This window comes from Apaloderma vittatum, unplaced genomic scaffold (assembly GCF_000703405.1).
Source record: "Apaloderma vittatum isolate BGI_N311 unplaced genomic scaffold, ASM70340v1 scaffold17645, whole genome shotgun sequence".
In the NCBI taxonomy this organism is placed as follows: domain Eukaryota; kingdom Metazoa; phylum Chordata; class Aves; order Trogoniformes; family Trogonidae; genus Apaloderma; species Apaloderma vittatum.
In genome coordinates this window covers 40,170-54,587 of record NW_009715647.1, presented here as the reverse complement: position 1 = coordinate 54,587, position 14,418 = coordinate 40,170, and the positions used below count along the sequence as shown (strand labels likewise).

General features: G+C 34.5%; 1 protein-coding gene across 1 annotated transcript in view; it reads left to right on the top strand.

Moving 5' to 3' along the window:
* Nucleotides 1–2,904: 2,904 nt before the first annotated feature.
* The window catches only part of LOC104273798 (gamma-1-syntrophin-like), a gene marked incomplete at its 5' end in the record, with an annotated part of 27,834 nt that continues 16,320 nt past the window's right edge, over nucleotides 2,905–14,418 (top strand). The window contains 3 exons of the mRNA XM_009869235.1: nucleotides 2,905–3,093; nucleotides 3,527–3,679; nucleotides 8,695–8,787. Of these exons, the coding sequence (XP_009867537.1) occupies nucleotides 2,905–3,093; nucleotides 3,527–3,679; nucleotides 8,695–8,787 (435 nt within the window). The remainder of the gene's footprint in view (nucleotides 3,094–3,526; nucleotides 3,680–8,694; nucleotides 8,788–14,418) is intronic.

Genomic DNA, 14,418 nt, shown 5'->3' with positions numbered 1-14,418 from the left:
GGACGACTCTGCTTCCAGGAGAGAATTAGCATACCGCTACAAGTTTTGTGACTGTTCATCTTCAGAGAATCTGTATTAATTCAGTCTGAGAACATCAGGGCAACTGGTACAGCTAATCATTAACAGCATGAAAGAGTTTTTAAAAAATCAACATGAAACTGACTCATGTCCATCGTTGACTAGTAAGTGATTATAAAAACACAGGGTCATAGCAGATTCTTAAATGGGTAGAATGACATTTTATATTTTAGCTGAAATAACCATTTGGTAAAACTTTATTAATAAAGATTCCTGCTTAATCCAGACCTATTTTTTAAACTCCCAGTAAGTTTATCTTGAATTTGTAGAGACTTTTGGACAATCCTGTTGGGTTTCTGGGAAAAAAAATTTGCTTTAAATTCCTACATTTTCAAGGATATTTGGATAGCTGTCTTTTAGCTTTGCCTACGTATTGTTTCCTGCAGTTATCCTCTGTACAAATGGAAACATGGTTATATTTTTAAATTTGGGATATAAATTTCACATTTTAAATGTCTAAGAACAAATGAAAAGCTAAAGAAAGAGGCCTTGCAGCAAAAACAAGTTGAAGCCTTGCACCAAATTATTTTCACAAGTAGAATGAAGTACCATTGAGAAGGAAAGGAATACTTCATATGTATGTCAGCAGTTTTTTAAAACAATGAAGTAGAACATTTAAATATGTTTACTTCAACCTTTCTTGCAATAGACATGGATATCAAAGGCACAAGTGCATACATTAGATCTATTAAAAAAAATGAAATTAGTGTTTCCGTGGAAAATCTGAATTTTGTTTTCATTCCAAGTAAGAATTTTATAAAATATAAATTCCACGAAGTACATTATTTGTATTTGTCACAATGTAATTTATTAGTTGAAATATTCTGAAAATATTCTGTAAGCCACTGAGGGGAAATGCTACCTAGTATTAATTAGAACATTTTAAATGAAAGCTTATTCTCATTTTCATATAGAAATAGCAAACCCATGTATTAATATTGTGGATCTGATTTAGCTCTTCTTTCTTGTTTCATCTTCTAGGTCACAATGCTTGGTAAAATCTAGTACAGTTACTGCTAGCAATGTTGATAATAAAATGCACAATCTTTAATCACTTCAAAGACTCTTCTGAGATTTTTGTATTTCTCAAAGATATTTTAACAGCAATCAATCTCAGTGAAGCTTTTAACATTTCATTTTTCACAGTCTACAGGAGAACTCATCCCTTTTTCATAGCTAGCATATTCTTCTCAAAAGGAAAAAAAAAGCATGTAAGAATGGAAGAGTCCGACAATGTAATTTAAAAGCATCAAACCTTAATTATGTCCAGCTAAATATAGATGTGCATTCTGGAACCGAGCACTGCTCTAAACTTCTTCCCGTTTAAAAAGAAGGACTGTCCCTTCAATTGCTTTAATGACAGTGATTCCTGTGATCCCACATAGTGCCATGGTCTTGTTTTAAATAAGGTTTAAGAGTTTACATTAGTAATAATTAACTGTTCTCTACTGACTGTTTTCAGCAAGGAGTGAAGATGAGCTCAAAATATTTTTAGTTTCTTCTGAGGCTGTAGCTTCCCTGGGAAAGATATGTACTTTACACATGAATTCTGTCAGACTCTGTGCTGGGTAGGTCCATTTGTTTATGGACCATCATATGTAGCTCTGGGAGCACAATGAGCCTGACTCTGCCTAAGACCTGTTCGACTTTGTTATACTATACAAAGTAGCTTTTGTTTTCATGGAGGAGTGAGGGTCAGCCAGGGCTTTTACTCATCCTGTTCCTATTGATGGGGTTTGTATAGTCAGGTGCCAGATTATATGTTTTATGTTGCTACACATAAGCACAAGTGCTGCTGCTTTGTATGCTTTGAGGCTGAGTGTGCAGTAGAGCATAGGTGTCATTAAGAACAACCTAGACATTATGACCTCTTTTTTGAAAGCTGGTTGAAACATACTGTGAGCAAAACTGACATTTTAGTTTTTGCAGAAGGGCCTGAGTAGAAAGAAGAAAAAATAGAAAAGTAATTGTCATCAGACATTGGCTATTATTTAACTATATCTAATTAGTACAACTACACAGCCTTCTGTACACCTGGGAGTAAAATCTGTGAGAACATTTTTTGTTCATTCTGATTTTTCCCTCCATGACTTAACGCTATTCAGCTACTAGGCTTGACAGAAGTAAGTAAGGAAGGAGATCGTTCCACAGTAACTGGTCATTTTAAAATCTGAGCAACTGATTTTTGTCATGGTGATTGAAAGAGGGGGTATGATGCCTCCATAGCTGATTCTTCTAGAAATTTTAAAGCAGTTTTGAACTAGTAGCATTTGTGAATGCAAACTGTACTGGCTTTCTTGAGCAGGTCTGTCACATGTCTACTGAATTAAAAGAAAGAGAGCAATAGTGTTACCATTTCCTACTTACCTGCCTGAGAGTAATAGTTTCACACAGGTTCTTGATTTAGGTATTTTCATTCCTGGTCAGCTTCAATTTCCTGATTCTCTGTCAGAGAGAGCTGACTTAAAGAATGTGAGGTGCTCTTCCAGCTTTTATCAGTTGGTTCTGGTCCCCTTTGTCTATTCAGCTCTCCTGTATTGATCTCACCTGCACCCTCTGCTATGGAGTGTTTTAGACCCAAGCTACCTATACCCAAATTTCCAAATGTATTTGTAAGGACAGTTGGGGAGCTTGTGGCTTGTGACGGCTGCTTTACATAGTAGGAACAAAATTATTAAACCTGTTTCTGCAACTGTATTTTTCGCAAGGACAAATTGCATGCCAGAATTTTAGCATAACACATCCTGTATTAAAAAAAATAATAAATGAAATACCTTTTAGTGATGGAGTTCCTGATTAACATGATTATTCTTTGATTATTGACAGTTACAAATGCTAGCAGTCCTTAAATATTATATTTATAACCTGATATCCATTGTGTGGTGGTGTGTTGAAAGTAAAGCCAAAAGCAACTTCCTCCTCCAGGTCAAAAGCCGGCAACCTAACCACTGGCAGCTACTGCAGTCTCTACTGGCAGTATGCAGCTCTAGACAAATTTTATGTTGGATTTTAAAAGCCAGCAGAAATACGAACCTATTTTGTCTAGCTTCTATAGGGAAAGTACGATGGACTTTTCATAACGCTTAAAATAAATCTTATGTTTCTATCGCCCACCTTTCCAGAGTAGGGTTGGTAAGTCAAATAGGTCAGAGAAGCTGGTATTTTTGTTTCTCTCATGTGAGTAGAAATTTGCTAAAATATTGGAAGTTATGCCAGATATGCTGTGTTGTTCTGTAGCATTCTGAATATACGTGTCCTTTTTAAAATTCATTGAAATGTCAATATTTAGACCAATTCTCTAATTTTCAGTTCCTCAGCTCTCAGTAATTGCTACACTGTTATATCGTTAAAAATGTCATTTAAAAATGCTAGGTTTGAGGCACAGATATTTGCAATTAAAAATATTAATTGATGTATGCCAGATTATATAACTTCAGGTTTTCATCAGGACAGTGATCTACTGGACCGACGGAAACATTGCTTCAGTGTCCAGTCTGAATCTGGAGAAGATCTTTACTTCTCTGTGGAACTAGAGTCTGACCTAACACTATGGGAAAAGGCCTTCCAAACGGCAACTTTTTTAGAAGTTGAACGCATACAGGTGAGAACAACTACCTTGATGATTACGTTTTACTGCATTAGCTACTTAGGTCTATATGAAATAATACTGCAATTTAATAAACTCTCTGACCTCCTGCAGCTCGCAAATTGCTATGTATGTTACTGCATAAAAACCCTTTTGATGTTCCCAGGCAGCTTGCAACCTAATGTGCAGAAGAGATCACCGCAAATGCAATCTTTGAGTTATTAGGTGGCGAGTATTTATTGACTTAAGTTCATGCACAGAAGCAGAAAAACTATCTATAGATCAGCAGTTTAGATATTCCTACATATTATCTTACATGCTACTTTATTTGTTATTGGATGACATAACAGAACCTTGCAGGAATGAAATTATCCTTCTAGTAATCAGGAGTGAGAGTATACTGAGTAAAAGTACTTACTGGATGCAAGCAAGAACAAAATTGTACCTCAAATACACTGTTCTTTTTTTTTTTACGTGTTTCTTGTGTATATATTCAATTGTTGGATGGCAGAGCAGAGATGAATGACATTGAAGTACAGATCACTAGCGAATTTTTATAGCAAAATTACATATCAGAGTGTTTAAAGGTATCTTGTTTTCCTCACCTGACTAAAAAGTCTTTTTTTTTAAATTTAAAATAGGAGAAAAAAATACTCACAGCAATTACAATATGCCTAATCATAGTTTTTATATTGATGCTCTAATCGTAAAAACACATAGTTGGAGCAGCTTTAGTTGATGTTGCCATGAATTATACTGTATACACACCTACAAAAACCATACTAGCTTCTTATCCTGTGCAGGCATTGGCTAACACTGACTTTCTCTGCACTCGTTTTCTACATCCTCCTGGGAATGCAAGCACTGATAATTTTTTATTTAGACAAATTGTTACTTAGTTATATTAGTCCTCTTCTGACCTATAAATTAGGACATGCAGATAGGCTGAATTAGTATATACTAATGATGACCCATTTTGCAAAAAGTACACTGCTGGCAGCTTTAAAGCATATTGCATTTGTTGGAGGATTCAAAGAAGGTTCAACTTTTATCTTTAAGTTCATGTACTCTGCTGCCTTTCACAGGAGCTGTTCCTACCTTTTGAACTTTGACTGTTGTGCTGAAACATTTAAGTGTAGTTTTCCTGTATAAAAACTGCAACCGTGTGTATTCTCTGCTACTAAATATTTGAGGTGATTTATCTTTCTCATATAAGGCAATATTGTTTGCGGAAGCACTACTGTGCGTCTATCAGTAGAATAATATATGGCAATTTTCCTCTATAATCCTGTATAAATTTAATTCAGAAGCCACTTCATATTCGTTCTTCTCTAATATTGATTCATACTGTAGCATTCCTAGTTTAGATTTTTCTCTTGGGTTTTAGAGTTACATTTATTCAAAATTGCTCCCATGTTTCCCCAAAAGAACTTCCCTAATAGTCTTAACCTCAGACCTTTCCACCTCTCTTTTCACTATACTGATGTTCAGGGTAGCAATTATGAGCTCAACATAATGAGTTCCTGAGACTGTTTTATTATAGCAAATCTGTGAAGGTGGATAAACAGGCTTCTCATGATAGAATATTTTTGTGGATCTCGCACTTATGATTTCACCTCTGTTTCTTTACTTTCTTGCTTCTCTGTAGCTCAGTTTGGGAAAAAATAGAATGTTAATTTTTAATAAAACTAGTCTTGGCCTCCTCATTTTTTATTTCAGCAATCCATTACTGCTTTCACCCACCAGTTTGCAGATTCAGATAAAACCTGGTACATTTTTATTAAAAATGTGTTTTATGCAGTAGTATTCATATGAATATTCATATTTTATGTGAATTATAATTCAGCTGTGTGCAGGTTTGCCTTACTATGAAATGCCATTTTGAAAACAGACCTGTAGTTTAAATCTACTATTTAAAATTATTCAAATGTTTTATGTACTATACCATAATAACACAAATAGTAACGAACTTATTCAATGGGGATGAATTGGCATTAACCTCCACAAGATGTTAGTCAGGGCCCTATTCTGAAGTAATTTTAAAGAATACATCACCAGTTAAAGTATTTTTAAAATGCCTCACTATAAATGTGTAATGAATTCTGTTTGAGCCTAATTCATAGTTTCTGCCAGAGATATATCTAAAACAAAAATTAGGCAGTTAGGTATTTTTTTAAGAAGGAAATACGTTAGAGGAAAGATAGTCAAGCTGATAATAGTTTAGCAATAATATGGCATGATATACAGTCATTCTTTAGTTAGTTTGCTTTAGAGTAGTTAGAAATGCTAATCTATTTTCGTAATTACCTATTAAAAATTAGTTGAAATTGAAATAATTTTTCCTTCATATCTCACAGCATTGTTATATGAAGAATATATATTCTATATATCTAGAATGCATTATATTCTATGTATCTAGAATCTTTATCTACCTACTATAGTTTGCATTATGATGTGCAGTTATGTGTGATTATCAAGTTCCATTTGTATTCCTGCTACTTTATGCTAAAATTTGCATCATGAATTTTTTTCTTGCTGTCCTTCTTGTTTGTATTGTAGTCATTTTTTACCTAATGTAAGGATTATTGTGTAAACTGCTTTGTGTTACAGTACATTTGTCTCCGTTGAAGCTGTGTTTGAGTTTAAAAGTCTAAATTAAATCTTAGACTTACAGTATGATTTCCTTAGCTTACACAAGGTTTAAAACATACCATTCTTTCCAAATTTAAACTGTGCATATTGGGGAGTAGAATCGAAGGAACAACTTTTGGATGTCTCCTTCAACCCCTGCCTGACCTGCTGAATTATTCATAAACCATATTTAAAATTCTGTGTTGTGTGAGAGAACAAGAAACGAATACTGAAATATCTTCCACTTCTTTGGGGAGGATGATGCCTCAGTTCTGATAACGTTTTCATGAACTCCATCATGAAATACATGGTCTGAGGGCATAGACTGGTCTTACACATGAGTAAAGAATAAGTAAAGAATCAGCTACTAATGGTGGTGTGCACCTTACAGTGCAGTTTCTTCTTACTAACAACCACATTGAGCTGAACTAGATGATATTTCTCCACAAACTTTTATCCACTCTCTTTTGTAGAGAATCTTCATTCTGGGAAGCATTTTTCAGTGCGGTATTGAACCAAGACTGATATGTCTGGTTTCTCATAAATCTCAGCCTTTCAGTGAGGCTAATTAGACCAGCAGGCACAGTTCTATGTGTAAACAGGGGTGCCTGTGCAGCTTGGTGCTGCAGTGCATGTTGTTGGTTGACCTCTGGTGTTGAGGTGGGAAGTCAGCAATCCGTATTTTAAATCTGATATGCTGTCTCCATGTCAAATTTTAACTCTCAGTAAAGGCTTCATGTTTGCTCTCAATACTTTGGAGGTCTACAAATAAAAATGTAATTTGTGTCTTGTAGGAAGTTAGCAAGACGATTCTACAAAACTGTACATTTTTTGCTTTGCATGCAAAACTTCAACATTTTTGCATATGTGAATTTATCAAGCAGTAAATCACTGTGAAATATATTCCTTTACACTCTTTTCTTCTACTAATGAGATGTTGCCAAAGGCAATAACCTCTGCTTTTCTGACAACTCTGATTTACAATCAAAGTTTACATATTCATAGCAGTTTTATGGTGTAGCTGCTCAAAAAAAAAAGGCCCCTTTTGTTTGTTAATATAAACACAAATACCATATGAGTACAACACCTCAGAGATGAATCACTGAATTTGTAATTAAAAATTGGGGGGGGGGGACAGTATGCATTAATAGTTAGATAAGTGCACAAAGATTAAAGAACAACCATTTAGATGTGATGTGATCAGTGAAAGCAATTCACTCAAATATTGCAGGTCCAGAAGATAAATCTACACTGAAGTGTAGGAAAGTCAAACTTAAAATAACCAAAGAATCTATATAGCTGTGAACTTTTCAATTTTCCTTCATTACAATGTCTATTTCAATTCTTAGAAGCTGTTAATGAGACTCTCAGCTTCTTGTATTGTAGGAAGTCCATTTGGAATCCAAAGACCCCACTCAGTGAATAAATAATTAAAGCCATGTGATGAATCTTTGCTAATCAAAATGCCAAAAATAGTAATGCATACTTTTGTAACACTGATAATTTAGTAAATTGCATTGTCCCCATGTTTACAATTTATAGTTTCGTTCTTTGACATATTATAGATCATGGAAGTCTAATGGCTACAACAAAATTTGAAGAATATGTTTCATTTAATCTGGAGGGTAACATTTCTATACAATAAGAACGATTTCTTCAAAGAATTTACATCATATTTGGAAGTATTTTAAATTTTTTACATATTTTGTGATGAAAAATACAAGTTTTTTTATTTTGTACCTGAAGTCAGCTTTCAGGCACTGCAATAGTTTTAATCCTGAAAATTACACTAGTAGGTGTCTCATAGCTCATATTGAAGTGTGATGTTATTTAAATATCACAGAAGGAGAAAATCTGTCTGGATTTCAATGTTTCTCATAGAAACCTTTAAGACATATTTTATGCTTCAGGTAGTGAACTAATATTATTTCATATGATTACATCAGTTGCTACATAGTATGAAATGTTGACTTTTTCACTAAGATTTAGGACAACACAAAAACACAGTAAAGAGCACACCAAAGAAGTATTTTACAAATGCATTTCTTTTGTCTTAAAAAGATAACAGGAATATTTTGTTATGGGAAGTTACTGGGTATCAAAACAAATAAGAGAGTTTGAAAACAATGAAACTTCCCTTTTAGCAATTGTCATTGGTAAACCACAGAGCAGACTCTAGTTTATTCTTTTCCCTAATGGAAGCAAAGCTTTTTATCCAATACTTAGAAAATTTCATCACTGATATAAATCATTTAATTTGAAGTACACTGACTTACACCCAAATGACTACTTTCTAATAATTTAGAGATATATAAACATTAGAATAAAGATACAGAAGTACTATTCCTAGAAAGAATCATGTTGTGTGGTAACTACCTTCTCTGCTTTTTCTTTTACAGAGCAAGACTTATGCCTGTGTTTTGGAGAGTCATCTGATGGGACTTACCATTGACTTTAGCATGGGCTTTGTCTGTTTTGATGCTGCCACGAAGGTAAAGTTCTAAGACTTATTTCCATCATTATTATTATTCATTATTTCTTATATTTTGGAATAAGTAGTACAACCTTAAAATGTACTTCTTTTCGTTATTCCAACAGATCATCTCTTGTCAAATCTCACATGCTGTTGTTTAAACTTGAGGGCAATTTCTAAATGATATGAAAAGTTGTATTCTGTTACGTGCTTGATACTAAAAAGTCAATACCAATATCAGCCTGAAACAAGCATCAGATCTTTATTCTTTAATTTCACATGAAAGGAAATAATCTTCTTGGTTTCAAGCTGATCTGTGAACTTTGAAAAGAACCTGCCTTTCTCTTCTTCTGTTTCACGGGTGGGAGTGTGTGTTATTATAGCAATTGTCTGTTTATGTTTTCAGTATTTTTGTTCAGGTGTCTGTAAAAAAGAAAACATACATAGTCTGCATGTCTTATGTTTTTCTTGTCAGCCTTAAAAAAGCTCAGTAAAACTGATGAAATAGTTTGCTGTATCAAGTGAATAATCTGGCATCAATTTCCATATTATATTAGATGCAAGTACAAATCTCAGTAAAATCATCGAGAGCCTTGGTGTGTTTGCATTTGCACTCATTGCTAACAAGTACTAAACTGTAAGCAGGCTTTATTGCTACTACTTGAGACTGCTGTTACAGGAGAATGTGAAATATTTTTCCTGAGTTCGATTTCTCTTCAATACCTGTTTTCCTTCAAAGTATTGCAGCTCTGGTAACAACCATTGCCAAAAATACCCTTTTCTCTCCTGAATATGCTCCTATCCTTAAGATAGCTTAAGTCAACTGTTAGCACCACATTCCTGATCTAACCCTTTTATTATATTGTTTGCACAAAATGTGAATAATTTGAAATTCAAATAGCTGTGTATAATTATTTCTTCTTGTTAAGCAAATAGTCTTGTATGATCCATCAGTGAAACACATGATGACTGTCAGCTTAGGAGGTATTATACAAAAAATCAGTGCAACAGAATTAAATTTTAGTGACTCAGAAAAGAAAAAAAGGTAGCGTTTCCCTCACTATTCAATAATATTATAGCAATGCCTTTGTATAAAAGTAATCTACATTTCTTTCAAAGCTCTTGTACAATTCTGGTCCTCAAAAGACTCTTTCAAAGCCATTATCTGCAGTGCAAACATACTCTACATTTCAGATAGCAAAGCACATGCACAACTGCCTTCGTACATGTTACTGTGGCTGAAGGGTATGTACCCTTTCAGTATGTCCTTAGAACATGTACAGCAGATTTCCAGATATAGAAAAAGCCCCCAAAACCTCTAGTAGAGATGCAACTTCACTATCTTGCTTTCTGAAAAAGTCATTGTGGCTTTCCAGTTTTACAAAATTTCTGGGGACGTCATGTTGGTAAACTATTACTTATAAAACAGATTGGTTTTGCCCTCTCAAAAAGAATTTTTTAAAATTATTTTTTCTCTCATAGAAAAGAGCAGAAAAATATTTCAGCTATTCAAATTGACTACTGAAACACTAAGGCAATTGCTAGCATTGCCAGCAGATGTGCATTCAGCTCTTGTCTCCTCTTCCTGCTGCTCCATGTTCCCTACCAGGTCACTTTAGTACTAACAGTAAATAATAAATTCCAACACTAAAACAAGTGCAGCAAAAAATTAGCATCTAACTTCCATTTCAAGCCAGAAAAGTCCTGACTGGGTAAGTTGGGAATCTATTCAACTTTCTCAACCTTTCTTCACGGGACAGGTTCTCCAGGCCTCTGATCATTTTGTGGTCCTCCTCTGGACCATCTCTAATAGGTCCATGTCTTTCTTATACATGTTCACTTCTATTGTTTTGCCTCTACTCACCAAATTCAAATACTCTTTTTCTGGATAAAGCTTAACTCGAAGACATATTCAATAGGTTTCAGAATTCAATGTCCAATAATTCATTCAATCTATCTCTCACTTCTCCCAGAATAACACTACAGATACAAAATATTTTAAGAAATTCAAAGAGGATCTTGAACAAGTGCTTGAAGGACAGATCTAATGAATATCATTAAGTATGTATTTAAAATTATTTATTTATGATATTTTCATGTTTCTCAAAATGCAAAGCTCAGGTAGCAGTTTCTGAGGACACCTCAGAACTTCTGTCTTGTATTTTGATGAAGTGAGGTCTTCAGTAATTTTTCAGGCAATTTCTATTTATACTAACATTGTGCTCATGTTATTTTAATTTTTCTTTCTTAATCACTATAGAATTGACTAGAACTATTTTTAATAGTGAATAATCACTAATAAACTGCACTGAAGACGAGTTCTTAGGCTCATGAATGGTTGTTCAGCTATTCCAACATTCAAGTTATTTAAGCAATGAAACGGTATTTAGTTTCTGTTTCCTTCACACATTTCAAGTTAATAGATTTTTTTATCCAACATTTCTCAAAAATAGCAGTCAAAATTTCACAAATGTTCTATAACCCAAACCCACTACCTGTAAAGAAGGAGGTGAGTAGCGCACCCATATCCGAAAAATATATTCACGTGTGTAGTTAAATTTAAATTTATTTACAGGATATAAGCTCCTCCCAATTTAAAGGTACAGTATTGGTTGAGGAAAAGATCAAGCTCACGCACTAGCCCTTGACAAAAGAATAATATACCGGATTATCATACACTCACCTCAGTCAAGCTGGGGGTTCCTTTTCTCGTCTTGATTGTTCTCACTAAGGTACCATAAAAAGGGGCCATTCCTGCTCTCCCTTTTAACCTTGCCAGGGGGTACCTTTACCAGGTCGGGTTTCCCTTTCTCCCCTGGTCGACCTTGCCTAGGGATTCCCTAGACCAAGGGGGAGACTTTACGACCTGGGCGGTCCCATCACCACAAGGTAACTCCAACATGGCCACTGCAAGAGCCCCCTTTTAAAAACTAGTCAATGATGACTGTGGTCAATCATAGCCATCTCGGCTTCTCATTGGCTGCTGGCCAGCTTCCTGGGTGTAACTGAGTCCTGAAGGTCTGGCGTAGCCCCGGGAGGCAGATTCCAGGGAATCTGCCTAGCAACAGCTTAGCTAGGGGGAGGAAACACCTGCCACGCTACCAACACTCATAAATGAGTTTATAGAGGGTAAAGAATCTCATTATGCTTATGGTTTCCAGACAAAAGCCTTACAACCCTGTGTGGCTTGTTTCCTTGTTTACTGTGATTTAATCTTTATATAATACTTGGGCTGTGTTAGTCAAAACTAGTGGTTAAAAACTGTCATCTGTGCTAAATCTATTTTAAGTCAAACAAATAATTTGGTAAAAGCATTATTTCTGTGGCTGCACAGACTTGTGATAAATATGAGTACACAAAGTATTAAACTGAGTTCTTCAGAAACAAATCTGTACTGCGATGTTATTATAACAGGACTGACATAAATCATAGCCATTTCTGCTGGATATCCCCTGCTTTCTCTTGCTCATTTTCTGACTGATATCTCTGAGACCCAAGAGTAGTTTATCATTTAAAGCATTTGGTATGTTGCTTCATAACAAACCATTGTGACTTCCTGAAAGGAGTATGAACGGTTTGTAAGACTACCTAGTTAAATCAGATTCTTCTAACACTTGGGAAAATAATTTCTTAGTTCAACTAAACAGTTTGCAAAATACCAAATGTAATTACATACATGTTTTTCCCTACACATTAAAAATGAGTAATGTTTTCTTGTTCTTCTGCAGCACTCTATAGAGCCAAGGTTCCAGTGCAAGATAGCATCTTTTATTTTCTTTTTATTCTTATTATTAGTGATATATAGTTTAAAAAAGAGCTCTGACATATAGGCCAAGCAGACATTGGCAGATCTTTGACTATGATTAATCTCTGTTCTATAGTCCGTCATTTGTAGTAGTGATATACCTGGAGTGAAAAGGTCACCTGCCTCCTGTGTTGGCATACATGGAAGTTTAAATCTGATCTTTAGTCAGTGTCCTCACAGCATCTCTTCTACTGGGGACTTCAAAAAATGTTCACCAGCTTTAGAGCAATTTCATATGCATACATGAAATACAGGATGTCAAATAACATTTGCTTAGTAAACTTCCCTTTTCTTGCTTGCTAGTATTCTACTAAAAGGAAATTTAATTAATGTTTGTAAATACCATTTAGATATTCTCCTTTCTCTTGGCTCCCTAATCAAGTTTTCCAGATTCTGTTTAGTTACTACTTGCACTACAAGATGTCTAAGTATATAGCATCTACTCCAGGCATAATTTTTCTTTTGAGACATTTTAGATGCTAAATGTCTTTCTGAGATATGGACGTGCACAGATATTATGATAAGCATTTATAAATAAAATTTTGCATCCATTGTAGCTACCTTAAGGATGGAGATGATAAATTAATAGGCATAACAAGATGTGTACAGAAGTTCATCTAACTGCTATTCTGAAAGTGATCTGATATATAAAACTACTTACTCAAGTAACATGTAACTTATATTTAACATGCTTCTAGCAAAACAAAGTCTACTCTTGAAGTGTATGGGTGTATATACATAGATATATGTATGTTATATATGTTTCTGTTTATACTAGCTTTCATTAAAATTAAACCCATGCATATTTGTATCATAGCTTATACAATAATATATATACATTTGTGTCAGTGTACGTGTGCAAAGTGCTATTATGTCTGTACTCCATCACATTTACAGCTCGTTAAAGCAGCAGTCAAAAATATGTGTCAGAAGACAAAAAAAAATCATCCCTTGTAGGACTGAAAATTAATTAAAGTTCTACTGAATTATACAGTGATGCTAGAATAAAGTAACAAAAGGCTCCATAATGGCTCACAAGGTGCATATTAACAAAGCTCGATGTGCCTATCATCTATTCTCTTGCAGACACTTTGCCTACTTCATCAAAATAGCGAATACACTGTAAACAATGAATAGCATTGCAAATATTTGATTTTTCTTTCATACCAAAAGGCTACTAAATAACATAAAACAGAATTTCTCCTGATGTAAATAGGAACAAACTCCGTATTTTCTATTTTCATACCTTAAGGTCTGTCTCTTTATGCTCATAATGCACATAGAATATATTGAAATAAAACAGCATGTAAAAAACCCGTGATATCCAAAGTTCCATAACAGAGAAGGAAGAAGGAAACCAGGCTCACTTCAAGGTGGAGATTTGACAATGTAACTCTTGTGAACAAATATTTATTCCATGCTTAGAACTTCAAATGCTGAGCAAATAGCTACTATAATATAAGCCATCAAGCCTGGTTCATAGAGTCTTATGTACAGTGGCTAGAAACAAACAAATATTGGTAGGTCATCCATCAGTACTAAGCAAATAAGCTGTAGTTTTTTTAACATTCAGTGTAACTTCAGTAATGGACAGGAACAGCTTTTTTATTAAGGCTGACTTTCTTACTTTATTCCTTTTGTCTCATTTTTGTTCTTTATCCTCTGCGTCGTCCCTGTCTTCTCCTTTGCAGTTATAAACCCTCAGCAGTTGACAAAGGAAATTGCCTTGTACCGTAATTCTTTAGTACTAAGACACTCTCCAGAGATTGGTAACACAATAGAACTGAGCATGAACAAGATCTTAATCCTACACAGTTCCCTACTACTGCTGTCAGTATGGACAAA